This window comes from Prunus avium, chromosome 1, assembly GCF_965620075.1.
Source record: "Prunus avium chromosome 1, drPruAviu1.hap1.1, whole genome shotgun sequence".
NCBI classification, from domain to species: domain Eukaryota; kingdom Viridiplantae; phylum Streptophyta; class Magnoliopsida; order Rosales; family Rosaceae; genus Prunus; species Prunus avium.
This window is the reverse complement of record NC_142284.1, coordinates 47568260-47587271: the sequence shown is the minus strand read 5'-3', so window position 1 is coordinate 47587271 and position 19012 is coordinate 47568260. Positions and strand designations below refer to the sequence as shown.

At 37.1% G+C, this 19012-nt stretch overlaps 4 protein-coding genes across 6 annotated transcripts; 2 read left to right on the top strand and 2 right to left on the bottom strand.

The window, feature by feature from the left end:
- Nucleotides 1-1563: 1563 nt before the first annotated feature.
- Nucleotides 1564-3096, top strand: LOC148297931 (uncharacterized). Its single transcript, XM_088247357.1, has one exon. It carries the CDS (start codon nt 1888-1890, stop codon nt 2983-2985), a length of 1098 nt encoding a protein of 365 aa, XP_088103483.1. The 5' UTR covers nt 1564-1887; the 3' UTR covers nt 2986-3096.
- Nucleotides 3097-5505: 2409 nt separating this feature from the next.
- CYP722A1 (cytochrome P450, family 722, subfamily A, polypeptide 1) lies at nt 5506-9953 on the bottom strand. 3 transcript variants are annotated; one of them, XM_088251073.1, is made up of 8 exons: nt 9498-9952; nt 9054-9375; nt 8707-8856; nt 8341-8613; nt 8066-8231; nt 7863-7969; nt 7634-7755; nt 5506-5713 (listed from the first exon to the last, which is right to left on the bottom strand). In XM_088251073.1, exons 1-8 carry the CDS (start codon nt 9839-9841, stop codon nt 5650-5652), a joined length of 1548 nt encoding a protein of 515 aa, XP_088107199.1. In that variant the 5' UTR covers nt 9842-9952; the 3' UTR covers nt 5506-5649. The 3 variants fall into 3 exon arrangements, with proteins under 3 accessions (XP_088107199.1, XP_021831531.2, XP_021831530.2); XM_021975839.2 differs by lacking the exon at nt 5506-5713 and adding an exon at nt 7027-7312 and having other exon boundaries at nt 8359-8613; nt 9498-9953; XM_021975838.2 differs by lacking the exon at nt 5506-5713 and adding an exon at nt 7027-7312 and having other exon boundaries at nt 9498-9950.
- A 241-nt stretch (nt 9954-10194) lies between these two features.
- LOC110771596 (putative jasmonic acid carboxyl methyltransferase 2) lies at nt 10195-13703 on the bottom strand. Its single transcript, XM_088247499.1, has 5 exons — nt 13629-13703; nt 12884-13506; nt 11673-11754; nt 11392-11583; nt 10195-10371 (listed from the first exon to the last, which is right to left on the bottom strand). Exons 1-5 carry the CDS (start codon nt 13701-13703, stop codon nt 10195-10197), a joined length of 1149 nt encoding a protein of 382 aa, XP_088103625.1.
- Nucleotides 13704-17999: 4296 nt separating this feature from the next.
- LOC148297930 (uncharacterized) lies at nt 18000-19012 on the top strand. The gene is made up of 3 exons (XM_088249000.1): nt 18000-18611; nt 18691-18738; nt 18818-19012. The coding sequence occupies exons 1-3, from the start codon at nt 18000-18002 to the stop codon at nt 19010-19012; spliced, it is 855 nt and encodes a 284-aa protein (XP_088105126.1).

Below are 19012 nucleotides of genomic sequence, written 5' to 3'. Positions count from 1 at the left end.
TATAAATAGTGAGTTAAATTTTATGAGTGGGATATGTTTAGCCATCTACGGCGGGAGAGGCCTTGTACTCACTCTATTGCTTCTCTTGGGGCCCGTTACAAACTTACAGCGGAATTCACTGTAGTTGTTTTTTATTTGGTCAAAAAAATACTTGTATTTAAAAGGCCACTGACCAAAGCAACAAAAAGAAGACGCATCACCCATGAATGAAGAGACATATGAGTCTCAACCGGAAAAGGAAAAAGATGAAGAGAAATTGCTACCCACTTCTCGAGTGCCTCTTTTTATCTAGGCCTTTTTCTTGAAAGTTCATGTGCCAATATTTAATCACGAAAAATTTGATAAAAGCATAGCAACCATTTTGCCATGGAGTGTTGCGTCCCGTGGAATTTGGTTAAAGTGCGCTAATTCAACAAGTCTTCAACCAACCAACTGAATTGCCACATTATTCATGATAGTCTAAACTAAAGCGATGGTAGAAATTAATTAGCTAATTACACCAACCATGAACTAACTAGTTCATAGCATCATGTGATTTCTAAATTCTCCTTTCTAATTTTTTAGGGCAGGAAAGATGACCATGCATCAGATAATGATTGGTGGCTTAGGTGACAGGGACACAGTCACACAGGGGAGGTCGGAATTTCGATATCAAATCGGAGAGTTATATATATAGAAAGATGAATTTGAAATTGAGTGCAAAAGAATATGCTCACTCCCTTGACCATTTGGCGTGACCCATAAATGTGAAAAAAGGAATTAGAATGATGGGAGAGGGTCACGTGAAATGGCTACAATGACTTGGGCTAAAATAACTCTCTGAATTCCGGAGTACTTGTTCTTTTATTTGCATCCGTCAATGTTTCATGAGCTTCTTACCAAAAACAAAATTAAAAACCCTTTCATGAGTTTCTTCGTCTCCCTCCACCTACCCTACTGGTTTGTCTTGTCCCCCAATTTTGTTTACTCTTTTTGGTTGTGGATGGTGAATGAATGAGTAAAAAATGTTCGTACAAGTTCATAAAGTATATTTTTCCAAGTCGGTAGTTGTTTTTTTATTTATAACATAACATTATTAGACTACATATCATTATTGTTATTTCTTTTTATCAAGTTAGACTAATATATTAATTAATTAATATTAGCATAACATAATCGGAGGGGAACACAAAGGTATTAACCAATGCATCATCATTCATGAGTAATGACCAAACCATTGGAAAAATATACATACATAATTCTTTTTGAAAAAAATGCTACGTGGGAAGCCATTGGTATACTCTACTACTGGTCCATGGGCCATGTGTGCTTCCGCTGGGTCCCAGTCGTGGTTGGGTTGGGTCTCTAGACTCTCTACTACGAGTCTACTTTACCCCCTTACTCTTCACAGAAAATACTATGTGGGGTCCGCTGTACATAATTATTATTCTTATTCTATACACGAAACACTATTTACTTGCTCTCCCTGTTTTTTTATCCACAAAAGCAGAGTTTGGCAATTTTTGAACCCAAAATAAAATAGGAAAAAGCGCATGAAATGATTATAATTAAGAGGAGGAGCTTTATAAAAACGGCAACATATCAGTCTCAATGTCCATGTTTCCCTCTCACAATTTTTACACAGTCCAATAGAAAAACACAAGTACACATCATACAGAATATTTGATTCTCTGACACTCCAATTCTTTCTTCTTCTTGCTCTGATTTCCCGGAAAATCTTCCATTCTCTCCGTCCCTTAATTCCTTGCCTGAATTATTTCTCAACCCACCCCCAAAACTCCCCTATAAATACAACATCTCTATGCGATTTATTTTCGTCGCATCCGTTCACAAAACACCCAAAAATCCTCCACACTTCAATTTCCTTTGTCATCTGGAAGCCAAGCCATGGATTCACACCACCAAACTTTTTACAACGTGACGGCGGAGAAAGCCATTGCCTTGAAGAAGTACCACCGCCACCAAAACGTCAAGTCGGTTCTGACGGCGTGCGTCGCTCTCGCGCCTCTCTTCTTCACCCTATCCCGCTCCTCCATGCTGCTTCCGGCCGCAGCACATTTCTTCGGCGACGTTTCCCGCGAACTCCATGTGGTCTTCTATAACCGCTTCTATGTTTTATCGCTCGTCTTGGTGCTCCTTGTCTCAATTTCCGCTTTGTACCGCCGAAACGACGCCGACGATGACGACGACTACGCTCGATCACTCGATTTCTACAACGAGTTCGGCGTCAACAGCGTGTATTGCCAGAGTGTCGTCCTCGGTGAGGGAGTGTATCCGGAAACAGAGACGAAGGCGAATTGCCGGAGCACCTTCCTCGGTGAAGGAGTTCATCCGGAAACAGAGACGAAGGCGAATTGCCGGAGCATCGTCGTTGACTCAGGGGAGTGTCCAGAAACAGAGACGACGGTGGAGGAGGTGTTGTTGGAGGTTGAGAAACAAATGGCATCGTCTGATGAGAATGCGGTAGCGCTATCTCCTTCAGTTGATAGCCAGGAACCGGTTACTGAAAGGAAAAGCAGTTGTGTCCCTCCGGTTGCTGCAATTACTTTGGTGGAGAAGGAGAAGCGGTACCGGAGGACTCAATCGGGGAGTTTCGACAATAAGAGAATGTGCGGGTCTGAGAGTAGTGAAAGAGTTATGCAGCGATCTGAGACACAGATTCACCGGAAAAAGATGAGTTGCAGGGAAGAGTCGACGAGGCGATGGAGCTCTGTGGAGGTGTTGAACGACGAGGAATTCAACCTTAGAATACAGAAGTTCATTGATGAAAACAAGAGAAATCAGCGCGAGGAAGAGATGGAGAGCGAAAAGCGTAGGAAAGAAGAAGAAGAAGAAGAAGGAAGAAAAACCGAGTATATCAATAGTTTATCAGAAGAATTCATTAATAACATGAAGAAGAGTCAGATAGAAGAGAGCAGGAGAGAGGCAGAAGAACGAAGAAGAAGAAGAGAGGGCAACATCAACATGGCTGTTTTATCTAGTTAAGTTATTTATCATCAGTAATTAATTAACTGATGCTCCTTTGTTAACTAGGATGAGGTGATTTGAGTACGAATTAGTATTTCACTACCCTGCAGATTATTATTGTCTCCAATCTCAACGATTTACAAGTAAATAAAATCTGATCGAGTTTGGCTTTTTGACATACAAACACTCATGTGCAGTTCTCTGTTCATTTGCAATTTCAGAATTTATCTTCTTTTTTTTCCTTTTCTATTATATAATTATAATATGAATGAATGATTCCACAAAGAATTTGTTGATTAAAAATATCTATTTATCCATGCACTCGTGATCCTAAGTTTGATCCCTTTTTCCGATATCGATTGTATCAACAACAACAAAATATGAATGAATAGTTCCAAACTCCTTTCTGCCAAAGGATGACCTATTTGCTTTTTCTTCTACTCTCAGATTCTAACTTTTTTAGGACAAACAATTGGTAATCCAGGTTTTGCTATACGTGCGCTACATGGGTCCAATTTGGTCAGTTTTGATTAGCCAAGTTGATACACAGATGTGTTTTGATCAGAAACAGAGTACCTAATAATATTATTAAGAAACCAAAAATAGATATTTATAAAAATACCCAATCCTAGACATGTATTTATAAAAATACCCAAGGATTATTTAAACATAGAAACATACCCAAAATGGGTTTTGGGTATGTGTGTAATGATGGGTTTTGGGTATGTTTATAAATGGGTTTTGAGTGTGTGTAATGATGAGTTTTGGGTATGTTTATAAAGTATTTTGGGTGTTGGGTATTTTTATAATTTCAGCTCTCATTTGGGTATTTTAGTGAAACTCCCAACAAAAAATGGGGCACTTGGAGATCCCTTTGGATTGGGTGGTGTGATGATCTACTTGTGTTGTGTTGGCATTTGGCATATGCTTTTGTTTTTGGGGTCAAATATTTGGTATTTGCTTTATGTGCATGGTCGGGTGTCAAAGTTATGCTAAAAGCTAGCAATTATCCTGAGGGAGGTTTTGTCATTTTTTCCCGCATGCTTGGAATGTACGATTGGTATTTGCTTCACCAAAACTAAGGGAACAGTCAACTCTTCTGCATGCCTTGTGGCTTCTTGTCCACAGTCTTTGACAAAGCAATCTAATTACTCTTCTATGTACGGGGAGGGAGGAAGTGTAAGGAGGCGGACACATTATCTTTAACAACATGTCTAATTGAAAAAAATACCAAAACAACCGTATTTGCTACCAATTAATGGCAGTGATTCAAGGGAAGAAGCACCGTGCATAATTGGTTTAACGACCATGCATATATGTTTGAAGTCCCAATTCCATGACTTTTCCAAGAGCATGATGGCATCAATCAATCAATAATCAGCCAATAATACAGAAGATGATTTACCATTCAATTCTTTAGGGGACCTCAAATTCAAAGGGATGAGATCTTCTTCTGGAAGAAAAAGTCGCTTTTTCTTGTCGACTTTTATGCATTGTATAGAATTAAACTATTGATGGGTAATTGCCCCATGTCTTCCATTTGGGTCTCTCATTTGAAGAAAATAAGAAAAGGGAGGGCTTTGTTATTTAGCGGTGGTTGCACAAAATGATTGAACTTGGATGTGGAGTTGTGTTCTCGTATTTGTTAGGACTTAGGAGGAGGGACTTCTTTACAATGAAGCAGGTTGCTCTCATCCACTTGATATTTGCATTCTGCCCAAAAAACATTAAGCCAAAAGCTGTAAACGCCTTTTCTTGTTTATTAGCGCACACATACTACCAATTTTTCTTCTCTTTTGAGACTTTCTTTTAACTACTACTTGTTTATTATTCGCTGGGCACTAGCAGTCTACCCTCTACCACCACCCCCTACACTCGTGGTGCTATATATATATATATATATATATATTTCAATTATTTTGTTTGGCCAACCCAAACCCACTCCATCCGTACAGTGATGGCATTAGCCTTGTGAGCCTATCTATCTATGAACTAAATTCGACAAGAAGAAATCCTTGAAATTAAAACAATATGATGGAACACAGGGCACGTCCACGTATGTATGCATTCATCTTTTATTTTAGGAACAGCAACAAAAACGTTAAAAGTCCAACTTTATTGATCTGAAACCGATAATGTTCGTTGTATAAAATATTATTGTCTTCTTTTTTCTTTCTCTCGTTTGGTCTAAATATCTTGTAGCTGTCTGTGTATAAATTTGAGCAATAATATAACAATAACTCAGCTGGTCCATCAACATTTTGTAATGGATATAATATATATAGTTGTTTGAATTAACTCAGTTTTTTTTCTTTTCTCAAATCTTGGGTCTGTGGTTAGGGTTCATCTTCAACACTCTCAACACGTCTCTGCATGTGTGGCCGTTAACGGGAAGCCTTGTTCTTATACCATAAAGGAAATTGAGGTTCCTTTCACCCCAAAATCAATTGGTAATGGGGGAAGTAACCCAACTCCTTATAAACCGAGACTAGATCCCTTAATTTTTCAATGTGAGACAAATACTCACAACAAATAGTTGGTATCGCAAATAAATTGAGGGCTTTAATTAGAAAAAGAGCACACACTAGATTGCGTTTTAAGTTGGTGACAACTGACAATTAAAGGGTGCTTTATTCTTTAAACAAATGGAGAGGCAGAGCCGCAGAGGCATTGGATTGGCGTTTAAGTCAACATCATAAACACTGGAATGCGTCCTAAAGAGAAGAAATATAATCCATGTTGCAACCTGAAAATGCAACAAATCATACTTAAAACAACGAATTTAGCCCCACCTAATTAACAATTGGGTTTAAGAAATATACCAAAATGCCGAGTCTTTATGCCAAGTTGTGTCAATGTTACAGATCATCAATATAAATTGTTTTTATTAGCTTATGCTTAGTTGAATGACAAATAATTAGTTTAATGACTTTCAATGTCATTGTCTGAATTTTAAACAAATTTGTATTCTTTTATTAAAGCAGAGCAATGAAGAAGTATACTCCCGCCATTCATGGCGGGCCCCATTAATCACCCAACCCAAGGGCAGGGGAAGGAGAAGGAGAGAGGGAACAACAATATAATAATTTTCTTTTCTTTTTTCTTTATTGCGTTTGTTATTATTTGAACAATACGTACATATGAAATTATTGAAAACTACTTGTAGAAAACAGAGAGAGGGAGAAGCGATTGAGAATGTTAGAGAGAGAGAGAGAATAAGTGAGAAGAAAGTTGATTTGTTAGTGGGAAGTGGATTGTCTCTATCCATGGATTTTAAAACTAAAATAATACGTAATAATTCAACTGTTTCTATAACTTTTCCATTGTGTTTGAAATGACCTACAACAATTCATGTCGTTTTATTTTATAGAATAATATGTTAAAAAAATCTCATGAGGGAAATGAACAAGAAACTTTTTTAGAAGGGCAATGAGTGAAATAGAAAGAAAGAGAAAAGATCCAACAAAAGGTATACCAAATTATCACGCCTTTATAGCCCACAAAATGATTTTTGTTATAATATGGATGTATAAGTTAAGGGTGTCATCCATTTGGGTTTATTGGTGCGGTTTAAGGCACATTGGCTTTTACTATTGGAACAAAATGAAAATCGGATGTACAATATCAGAGGGGCCTCAGGGCTTTCAGGACTGGCTACCCTGTGTAGTGTTTTAGTCAGTGTCTTCTTTTTTTTTTTTTTTTTTATAAGTATAAGCGATAGTCTAAATTATAGGAGAGAGAGATTTCTCTTGCACATACACAACTATAATGTTGTGGGGATTCGAACCTTGGACATGTAGTCTAAAAACTAAGAGTCTTTTTTATTGAGTTAGACCAAGTTGATGTATACTTGTAGTCTTTTAGTTAATGATCTCAAGCATGGCCAGTTTGTTTTTATCAAAAAAATCCCAAAATGGAAGACAGATCAGAGATTCTACCAATAGTCAATTTTTTGGGTACAAGTTCTAGAGTCAAATTTGGTGGTCCTTGTCGTTTGCCCTATATTAGAGGGTTTTCTTTCTGTCCAATTCGAAAGGGTGTGAGCTTTTGTTCCATGAATTAAGTTGAAAAATAAGATATATTGAAACTTTGCCTTCATCTGATCCAAAACCAGAGTTTATTTAGCCTGTTTCTTACAATAAACAAAACATTTGGTCTTAGATTATTTGAAATTTTTCCCAGAGATCATGGGACTAGCAGACAAGATGGATATAACATTACATCTATATCATATTAAGGGATAACATTCTCGGTGATACACGTTACGGTCACTGGACAACCACTTCTTAGTTTTGAGAAAAGTCCCCATTTTTCAATGCTGACATCTGGGTTAATCACCTTCCACCTGAATGATTTCAAATTTCATCAATCAACGACTATCTATCATTTGTTAGTACTAATGAACGGTAGCCTTAAATCACTACCCGAAAAAAACAACGCTCTCTCACCAAATCTCCCCCAACCAATGTAATATAACTTCTCCCGTCGAGCTGTTGTTGGGATAGACCTCTCCCAACGATTTTTTTTTTATAAACCTTTCGGACGAATTTTTTTCGGTTGACGAATATTGTTCTGTGCTGCCGACAAATGTTTTTGCCGCAAAAGACATATATTTTTTGCAGTGTAATTTAATGAGACAGAAAAGAAGAAAATGAGATCATGTGACCTGTAAGTAGTGATGAGACGGTGGAGAAAGACTAACATCATGGCCTTGGCCATATTCATCCCCAGGCATGTCCTCCCTCCCATCCCAAAAGCCAAGAAGCTGTATGGAACTTTCGATTCATCCTGCAGTTTGTGACAGACAAAGTCGAATTATGCAACTTATCTTTAGACATGTACTTTTAACAAGAATTGAGGTGAATGAATTTGAGGCCAGCTGCATTCATGCTCACGTCAAATCTTGACGGATTGAACTTGTTGGGATCATTGTAAACCGTAGGATCAAGGTGTACTGATTTAGCATCAACGTTCACATTCCACCCTCTCTTGATCTTAAATCCTATTGCAGCAACAGCAACACAAATCAATCATCAAGTTCAATTTTGTGAGCTATAGAATAATTGAAACGCATAAACTATGTTTCAATGAAACGAACCTTCCATCTCGCAATCCTCGAGAGCTAGTCTTGGAAACCATGGCACGATGGATGCCAACCTTAGGGATTCTTTTACCACCTTAGAAGCATACGGCATGTCGTTAATACTTTCCAGTGTCAGAAATGACTTGGAAGAAACTTTTCTAGCCAAGTCAAGTTGTTCTCTCTGTTACAATAAACAAGTATACAAGATTACCAGTCTACAAGCGTTTTCAAACCAGAAGAATTAAAAGAAGAAAATACAGAACAAAAAACTTCCATGCTTTTTCCCTTACTAGAAGAGTGTCAAGGACCTCTGGGTTTTCATCTAAGAATTTGACCATCCATGTCATTGCACTGGCTGTTGTATCCTGACCTGCAATAATCATGGTTAATATATTATCTTGGATCTCCTCATCTGTTAGCCCACCGCCATTAGTGGTTGCTCCGTTGCATGCTTTATCATCCTCATCCAAAAGCCGTTGTAGAAAATCTTCACCATTCGCTTGTAACCCTCTTCTCCTTTCACTCATTGACTTCCCAATTATGGCCATGATTTTATTTCTGGCCTAAATGAAATGATCATACTTGACAAAGGTTAGTTTTTGAGCCTACAATCCCATCTATGAGCTCTTATGCTTTAATTTTGAAGAGTTATTTACCTGAAGGCCTTTGTAAAACCGAGTCCCGGGTAACCTGAGAGGTAATGCAAGCATTGCTTCACAAACATGAGCCACCTCCCTCTCTAACACCTCTAATTCATATCCGCTTTCCACGCTTATCAACATCTTGCACATAGCTTTGCAAGTTATCTGCTCAAAATGAAATTTACATTAAACACCTTATTAAATAAGAATCACAAACAGAACAAGTTTTGAATGTTTGCTTTGGCTCAATAATCTTATTGAGCCCATGATATAGTTATAAAAGCTGATTGTTGGGTTATTTTTACAATTAATTAAAGTTTTGGGCTTCGATCCAGAACTTGCAATCCTTAATGTTTGTTTACCTTAAGTGCTTCATCTTGTATAACCACAGTGCTTCTGTGTTCCCAGCCCCCGAGAGAATCAACAGTGAGTTGATCAAACTGTTTGATGAAAACTGATAAAGAACTCGTGGAGAACAAATTGGTTAGTTGGCTACGAATTAGTTTGTGGTGTTGGTGAGAAGCACAGAGCAGGCTTTGATTTCCCACTAGCTCACCAATTGACCTTATGTATCTTTTACTGAATTTCCCCGAGTCATTGTTTAAGATGGCCTTGGCTGACTCTGTGCTCGAAACAAAGACGTCTGTCTCTCCAAATATGTTGGTCCGGAAGCAATTTCCGTGCCTGCATTCACAGCAAACAGAGTAACAAACTAGCCGTGTTACAGTGAGGAGACTTATAAAAGACTCAAGAGTTGAAGGGGTAGGTCATGAACAGAGAGGGAGAGAGAGAGAGAGAGGTGTTACCGGAGACGGCGAAGTCGGACAAACTCATAAAACCCTTTGCCACTGTTAATGGCAGCCATGAACTGTAGGGTCTCTCCAATCAACGGCAATCCTTGACTGCCTGGAGGAATATCAGCCGTTGATTCTTGATTCTTAGACTTGATAATATGATAAATCAGACATGACAAGGTTCCTAATACTACTATGACAGCGTAACAACCAAAACTATAAGCTTCCTGATAAGGCAAAATGGAAGGCATATTTTTCCTGCAGCTACAAAATTTTGCTCTGCAGGTTGGGTTGGTAGTAGAATGATATGAAAATTTTGTTGTGCAAAAATTTGAAGAACATTGAAAGAAAGACATCTACGGTGGAGGAAAATTGAGTTTGTGTTTTGGCCGACAGGCCTTTATGGCTATCTTTGTAATTATTAATTTTCGAAATTTTTGAGATGAGCTTCAATGCTTCATTCATTGAAATTGAACAAGAAGCCTTGGCCATCATTACTATCACTTTGGCACTAAAACGTTATCATGGTGCGCTGCCATAGAAGGCGCCCGAGTGGTTGATGCTGACAAAAGTAACCCCACCACCCCATGCCTTGGATTGGAAAGGCACAAAATGTCTCTAGAGACTTGCCAAAGGTAACGCAAAATGACTGTGAACTGAATAAAAAGAAAATTAAACTTCTCCATTATCTTATATTACATGAATAAGATCATTGCTTTCTGATGACTGAAATGACCAAACTGGTATACTTGGTTCTAAACTTTGACAAGTGATCCCCCAGGAGCTCTGCGTACTTTCGAAACAGATGATCCATTATATCTTTTCCGAAATGAGATTCTAGCATTGACTCAGCGACGACTCTTATGCTCTTGGCCACTCGCTGCCCACCAAGGTATTAAATATCGATAATATCCCCGATATTATCCCGATAATATCTGATTTTTGGGAGTCCGATATTTTAACAACTAACCATAGTGTTATCGTCAATATATCAATATTATCCCGATAATATCGGGAAGATATTTTCAACATTTTTATGAATGATTTGGGCAATATATCGAGATATTATCGATAATATCCCGATACGAAACCCAAAAATATTTATATACATGGTATTTGTGAAAACCATTTTACTCCTTCAACACCTTAACCACCACATCACTTATGTTTTTGTGAAAATACTAAAATATTTATATATATACATGGTTTTGTTTTGAATTCTTTTTGCAAGAAACAAATTTTCACATGAGATGAGTAGTAACTATGGTTATACTCATAACCAACCATTTCCCTACCCTTCATATCCCATTCCTGTTGGGATGGAATCAAGCGACTCATGAAAAGAATCCGAGACTCAATCTTCAAATGATTTTGCTTATGGACAACGTCAACCAATCTCGGATCCATATGGGTGGCATGTTAACAATTACATGCAAAACTATTTTGGGGATTTATCATTTGATGACTACTCTTCAAATATACTTACTCTACACATAGAGATGATGAAGATAGTGAAAATTTTGATCCTCATAGGAACTCTATGTGGTAATAAGTCACTCATGTATCTTACCATGCAATGTATAAAGTGTAAAATATTGTAGTAATTCATTATATATAAATGATTATGGTGTGTTTAATCTTCTTTCATTAATTATTACATATTTTCTACACTTACGGTGTTTGCCAGCTCGCTATATAATCAACTTAAATCAGTTAAATCCATCATGCAATGCATTTCCTTCCAATTTTTTGTGATAAACTAATAGATAATTGACTAAATAAATATCCTGTAAAGTTTCAATAAAAATTTTCAAGTTTTTCTTACAATTTCCGTGGTTTTTATTCAATTTTTTCCGATACCGATAATATCCCGATATTTCCTGCGATATTTCCGATACCTCCGATATTTAAGACCTTGCTGCCCACTAGCCACCATGTCATCAGATAAACTACCACCAGCATCCCAATCAATTTCAAACGCCTCCACACAGTCCATTACGAATGACCCTTCTTTCTGTACCACCAATTTCAATTCCTCTGCACATGGGGCATAATAGGGAATGTTGAAGGCATCAACCTTTTCCTCTTCAATAAGACCCTGCACCCATATGCATATAAATATATAACATATTATGTTAATCAAGTAAAATAGCCATGATGAAACTAATAAATTATTAAGACATATACCTCAGAAACCAGGGTCATTAATGCATGGGCTAAGAGCTCCCACTGGTCGCAACTCTCTCGAGTTGTGGGATCAGAGGAAGGCCTGCCCAGGGCCGTCCCTGAGATTTTGAGGGCCCTGTGCGAAACTTAAATTGGGGCCTCACATAATCTAATACGAAAAATACTATAAATAAAAATTTGCCATAACTTAATGTCATAAACAATTTTTTTTTAGAACTAAAAGTCACCATAAATAAACATGTAATGACTAACTAAGTCGTTTTGTATATCCAGAAACGTATTTTCTAGTAGGTGGCATGTTTAGATTACAAAGAAAAATTCCAAAACCCTATAACCTGGAAGAAAACCCCAACAAGAAATAGATAAATATTTCTAAAAACTATGTTCTCATATAACCAATCATCAACATGATAATAATTTAATAAAATAAGTCATGTAATATATAGATTGAAATTTAGATACATATCTGAATTTGAATTGAGATTTGAATATGCCTATTTGATTTTGAGTGGTCTTTATGAATTTAGGAATTAGGGTTTTCTCTTTTTAGTGTTGAAATTCTTGAAATTGAAATAATAACAAAAAATTTCAAAGGATTGAAAAAAGAACCAAGAGAGATTGATGAATGATGATGATTACTTACTAGAAAATCATAGTTTAAGAGAAAGAAGAAGTAATGAAGCTTTTTTTGTTTTGTTTTGAATGAAGAAAGTACTTTTCTTAGAGGAGAAAACTTTTTTTTCTTTCTAAGAACTATAGGGGGGAGTAGAAAGTCTTTGGGGGATATATATACTCCGTTTGGTGGTTACCTTCGATGTTTCCCTTTTTTTAAAGGTGTTTCTATTTTTTTTATTTATTTTATAATTATGTAAAGCTTGTTATAATGCTATAAAAAAAAAGAAGGTGTTTCTATTTTTTTTTTTAAATTTTATAATTATGTAAAGCTTGTTATAATGCTATAAAAAAAAAAAAAAAAAAAAAGGCAATTGATTTACTTCAATAAGAATCGAACTCTGGCTCTCTTAAGTAGAGGCGCGCTAGAAAGCCAACTCGACCACATACGCTTTTATGCAAACAATTAGCATGCTATAGTATATATACATTTCTTATAATAATAATATATATATAATATAAAGAATTTTTTTTTCGGTGCCCTCAAGAATCGGGGCCCTGTGCAGTGGCGCCACTTGCGCCCAGGGCCGCCCCTGGGCCTGCCAATGAGTGACAACACCATTCGTCCTCCGCCAACTACTTCTTCAGCGCGGGACTTGAGAAATGATGAAAAGTCTTCGTGAAACTGAAGTGAATATGCGTCCAAAACGCATTGAGGGCTGGTCTTAGAAATGTAAATCTTTCCCTTGTTCAAGGCCGAGCCAGCTGCCTCCTCCGGGGTGTTGCTGAGGGCAGGGGGGACCCGAGAGAGCCAGTGGATACTACAAGAAGAGTGCACAAAATGCAAAGTCTTGGCCGGAAACAACCTACCGTGAAACGAACCGGGCACGGCAGAAACAAAGACCGACCCAAATTCAGGACCTTTCTCTTGTTTCAAGTTGTTGTAGAATGCAGGGAGTGTCATAAAAATGACGTTGAAGTCGTTGCTGAAGAGGTCATTGAGGTACACTCTGAACTCTGTTGTTGATGATGGGGACAGTTGGAGGCCGAGGCCGCTGCGTTTCGCATGTATGGCATCCACGATGTAGGAGATGGGCGGTAAGGTGTTGGGTCCAGATGAGCAACCCAAATCGGCAATCCCCATGCTCTCTATATTATTTGAGCTCAATATTTCTAGCACGGCTTCATGAATGATTGGCTTTGCAACCGATAATATTTTGCCCTACAAAAATAAAATTGAATTATAATGAAATGATCATAATAATATGGATTGAGGAGCTAAGAAGTTAATGAATTAAAGATGGAAAGCCAATAATATAATAATTCTGTTTAATTAATTTGTACCTGCACTTGGGAGTTTTGAGCATAACTAGTCTCGCCGTCTCCCTTGTTCATGTGAAGTATTTGGTTCACCTCCATCTCTCTCTCTTCTCTCTATCCTGACCAGTACCTACCTACTCATCAGTAATTAAAACCTTCACGTCCGCTGCTGCTGCTTATTTATATATAAGCAACTCGTCCATGTTGTCGGTTGTCATGTGTTTCATTTTTCAAAACCTATGACTTAAAACAATGGGAAATGTAACCAATTGAATGTAGCGCGTGTGTGTATATACACGCACATCAGTAGCACTATGTACCTGGGTGCTTCTCCGTTTCGAAGTCAAACAATACGGATTCGTTATGGAATTGAATTTTTAACCGTTATGGAATTGAATTTTTGACCGTGCGATTCTCATCCTGAGTTGAAGGAAAAAATTGGTGTTGTCGGAGAGAAAGAAAAAAATAAAAAAGCCAACTAGCCAGAAGAGAGAAGAAGAAAAAAATCACCAGATGACAAGAGAAAGAAGAAACAAAAAAAGAAAGAGAGGAGAGAAGGAAAGGAAAGAAAAAATAGAAAGAGGATAGAGGAGAGAGAGAAGAGTGAACTCAGGATGAGAATTGCATGGTCAAAAATTCAATTCTGTAACGAATCCGCATTGTTGGACTTCGCAACGGAGAAGCGTCCAGGTACATATAGTGCTACTGATGTACTTATTTGGTTTGAAATATAGAAGAGTCATAATTTGTGAGATGTCGGCAAGAGTGTAGTTACACGATCTGCCCATGCATGCTGAATATGATCACTGGAGAGTGTTTTTGAAGCTGGGGAGCCTTTTGCCCTAGCAAATCCAACGGGTGGAAATGCTCTAATAATAATAGCGGCTGCTTCAATTCAATACATGCTTCACCATGCTCTGTGAAAAAGCCGTTGACGGTGTTTGCAAATATTTGGGCCTAAAGCCCATAAGATGAATAGAAAGCCCATTTACGAGTTAAAAAGGGTCCTTTGATTATTTAGCAGAGTAATGACATCATGATTTGATAAATCAGATATGACAAGGCACCTATCACTTTGTAACAGCCATTGCCATCAAAAGCTCGCATGCAATGCAAGTGAAGGATGTTTGTTATAATATTAGATAACGCCGCACCATGCCTTACGTAGTGACTTGCCAAGTGGGTAAGGGAGAAACATGTCCATTTTCATTTTTGCAAAAGCCATATATCCAGGGAGTGCTGGTTAGACTTTGTTAATATATTAATTTTCAATCAATAATGCCTTGCATATAATGGAAATTTCCTATTTGCTTTGAATTAACAAAATTCGTAGAAAATAAATGAAATACTATTACAAACATAAGCATCTTTAATACCACTTATTTTCAATATATTATATAGGGAAATTTGCATAAATACCACCTGAACTTTCAGGTATGTGCGTCATTACCACATGAACTTTTAATTTTTATTTTTAACCACCTAAACTTTGTAAAGTGTTGCAATCCACCACCTACGTCTAACTCCGTTAAAATTTCCGTTAAGTTTAAGGGTATTTTTGTCAATTAACTATAACAAAGAATAATTATATTAAAAAACAGATTTTAAAAAAAAGTTAACCTAATTACACCGCCTTCACCCTATCCCTACTCCTACTTTTCCAACTTTTCCAACGTCAATTCGCTCCACTGCAAAAAAAAAACCTACACTCCCAAAACCCACCCTATGCATACACCATACTCTATATTCATCTTTGTCTCTTGGCATCTCTTGTGTGGGTTGTTGAAATTGAGTAGCAAATTGAGGATTGAAGTAACTGATATGGATAATAACTTCAGATACGCTGGGGAGCCACCAAATTATGGTAAGCTCCGACAATTACGTATTTATACTTTTTAGATTGTGAGTAATTGTTTGGTAAGGGGTGTGGTGATTGATATGTTTGAGTTTGTAACGTTTTATGGTCAATAGTGGTTCTAAATTTATGTGTTTTTCTGAATTTCTTGATAGTTTTTGACTTTACTGTAACTTTAAAAAATTTATTGTTGTTTAATCTTGTAGTTTGCTTTGTCTATTATGATATTTTGCTTAACAATTAGATTGCATCGAGTGTTTGTGGGGCTATGTCGAATATGTCAAATTTTCACGTTTATATTTTATGCTGTGACTCTCACATCACATATATATGTACTTCAATAAAATAAAAAAACGTTGCCTTGTTAGTTCAACAAAAAGGAGCAGCTCCTAATATTTGTTATTTGGTTTATGAAGATAGTTCTGAAAAATTATATGTTTTGTTTGTTATTTGCATGTATAAAACTAAATTCACATGAAAATTACGATCATGTATAGTGTATTACTGTGGATATATATGTTAAATTTTTGAAATTTTAAAAATAGTGGTAACTTTTGTTTGTTCAATGTTCTATACACAGAGGGTTTAGATCCAGCATTGTGGACTGCTGAAATACACCATGGTGGTCAACTTCAAGACAAAGGTAATGGATACAACTTTTATTTTGGTGGTAGTGTGGTTTGGGTAAACAACTTAAATCGAGACTACATGTCACCTTTCGATTTTGATGATTTTGCAAAGAAATTGGGGTATCAAGAACGTGTTGGATACTACTATAGAGTGCCAGAGGGAGTAAATGGGGTGGAAAGTAAGTTGGTTTGTATTACAAATGATGAGGTGTTTAATAACATGTTTGATAACTTGCTTCACAGTAGAGTTGTTGTCATTTATTTCTCTCATGGAATTTCTTGTGGGCTTCTTGAGAGTCAGACATCTATTAATAACCATTATGTGCAACAAATAGATATATTTCAAACTGAGAGGCAGCAAAGTAACTCACTTCAGCCAGAGAAATCTCCTCAATCAGATGTGCTAGAATTTAATTGGGTGGATGTGGATGTACAAGAAAAGGAAGCAACCACTGAATCTGATGATTAATTTATTGATTCTGATTATGAGCAAGATGAAGAAGGGCTTGGTGTATCATTTGAGCAAAATGAAGATGATGTCATATATGACCAAAATGTAGAAGGTTCTAACAAGGAAGATATACAAAATGAGATTGGACTAGAAGAGCAAGAGTTTGATGAATACAATTCAGAAGATCTTAAAAGCCTAGATGGGAACTCATCTAGTGATGAAGAACCAAATACAGTGAATAGGAGAAGGATGAAGAAGAAATTTCCAAAATTTAAACAATTCAGGAGAGAAACTGATATTAGAACCATAGAGTTTCATTTGGGGATGGTTTTTGCAAATGCCAAGGAATTCAAAGAAGCTGTGAAATGGCATTTCGTTAACCATTGCAGGTCTTACAAGTTCAAAATAAATGATTGGTATAAGGTTAAGGCTGTTTGTAAAGCCGAGCCATGCCCTTGGTCTGTGTATGCTTCTTCTAATGACTTGTCTGACAGACATTCCCCTTTACATGTTAAAACATTAGTTCCAAATCACACATGTGGAACTGATGAAAACAATACAAGTGTGACTAGTACTTGGTTGGCTGAGAGATATGTTGACGATTTATCCATTAATCCAAAAATAGATGTCAAGACAATGAAAGCTATGGTGAGGAAAGATTATATGGCACAAATCTCAAGGTGGAAAGCATATAGAGCAAGATCAATAATAAATGAGAAGCTTGAGGGTTCCTACCAAGAGCAGTATTCCATACTTAGAGATTACTGTGAAGAGCTTAAGAGGTCTCCTGGAAGTACAATTATGTTGAAAACAAAATTGGAAGGTGAGAAAGTCAGATTTCATAGGCTATATATATGTTTTGCAGCCTTGAAAACGGGATTTATTGAGGGTTGTAGACCTATTGTGGGTTTAGATGGGTGTCACATAAAAGGTCCACATCCAGGGCAACTTCTAGCTGCTGTGGGAATAGATGGGAATAATGGAATGTATCCCATAGCCTATGCTATTGTTGAGATTGAGAATAAGAGCACGTGGACTTGGTTCTTGGATTTATTTAAGAATGATGTTGGGATCAATAATGGGTTGAGTTGGGTGTTTATCACTGACAAACAAAAAGGTTTAATACCTTCTGTAGAGACATTATTTCCTAGTGCAGAGCATAGCATAGGCATTGTGTTAGGCACCTTTACAACAACTTCAAAGTACTACACAAGGGTTTAGAATTGAAGCAAAGGTTGTGGGCAGCAGCAAGGGCAACAACAGTGCCTTGGTTTGATGTTGAGATGAGTAGTTTACAAAAGTTGGATGATGAAGTATATAAGTGGCTTAAAAAGGAAAATGCACACTACTGGAGCATATCGCATTTCTCTGAGCACCCAAAATGTGACATTTTGCTAAATAACTTATGTGAGGCATTCAATAGTGCCATACTAGATGCAAGGGATAAACCTATTTTGACTATGTTGGAAACTCTGAGAATGTATATGATGTTGAGGATGGCTAAACAGAGGGAAGCATGTGACAAAGGGCATGGTGATATTGGGCCAAGGATCCATACGATCCTTGAGAAGAATAAGGTAGAAAGCAGTAAGTGCATTGCTCATTTGGTAGGACAAAAAATGTATCAAGTGGTGCATATGAGTGGGGTTCAATTTGCAGTTGGTCTGGCTAAGCACACTTGCACATGTAGAGGGTGGAATTTGACTGGAATTCCTTGTGGACATGCAATAGCTTGCATTTGTAGAAGGCATGAAGATCCTGTCAAGTATATACATTCATGCTATAAGAAGGCATCATGGAAAAGGGCTTATGGACCTTTTATTCACCCTATAGCCAATGAAGAGCTGTGGGAACACACTAACTTTCCTCCCATCTTGCTCCCTGTGTATCATAAGCAACTTGGGAGACCCAAAAAAGTGAGGGCAAGAGAGAAAGATGAGAAACCAGCAGCACCTACTGGATCTAAGCTATCAAGATCCTTCCATGTCAAAATAAAATACTCCATTTGTGGGGAGCATGGCCACAACAAGAGAAAGTGCGATAAAAGAGGTGGTGCCAACAATATCAATAAGGTATTTAGCTTGATTGGTTTTCAAACATATCATTTGCAATCACATGATATATGTTTATAATTACTGAATTTATTTGTAGGCAAAAAGACCAAGTGCATCAAGAGGCCAACCAAGCACTATCAATAAGGTATTTAGCTTGATTGGTTTTCAAACATATCATTTGCAAGCACATGATATATGTTTATAATTACTGAATTTATTTGTAGGCAAAAAGACCAAGTGCATCAAGAGGCCAACCAAGCACTATCAGTGAAAGAACAATTCAACCAAATTTAGCAAATACATCAACATACCAACCAAGCTCTAGCTTGCCAATGGAATCACAACCCGTTTCTTCTGTGACAATTTACACAACAAGGAAATTTAGGCTCAAGTCTCCTGCTAAGAAGACAAAGATTTAA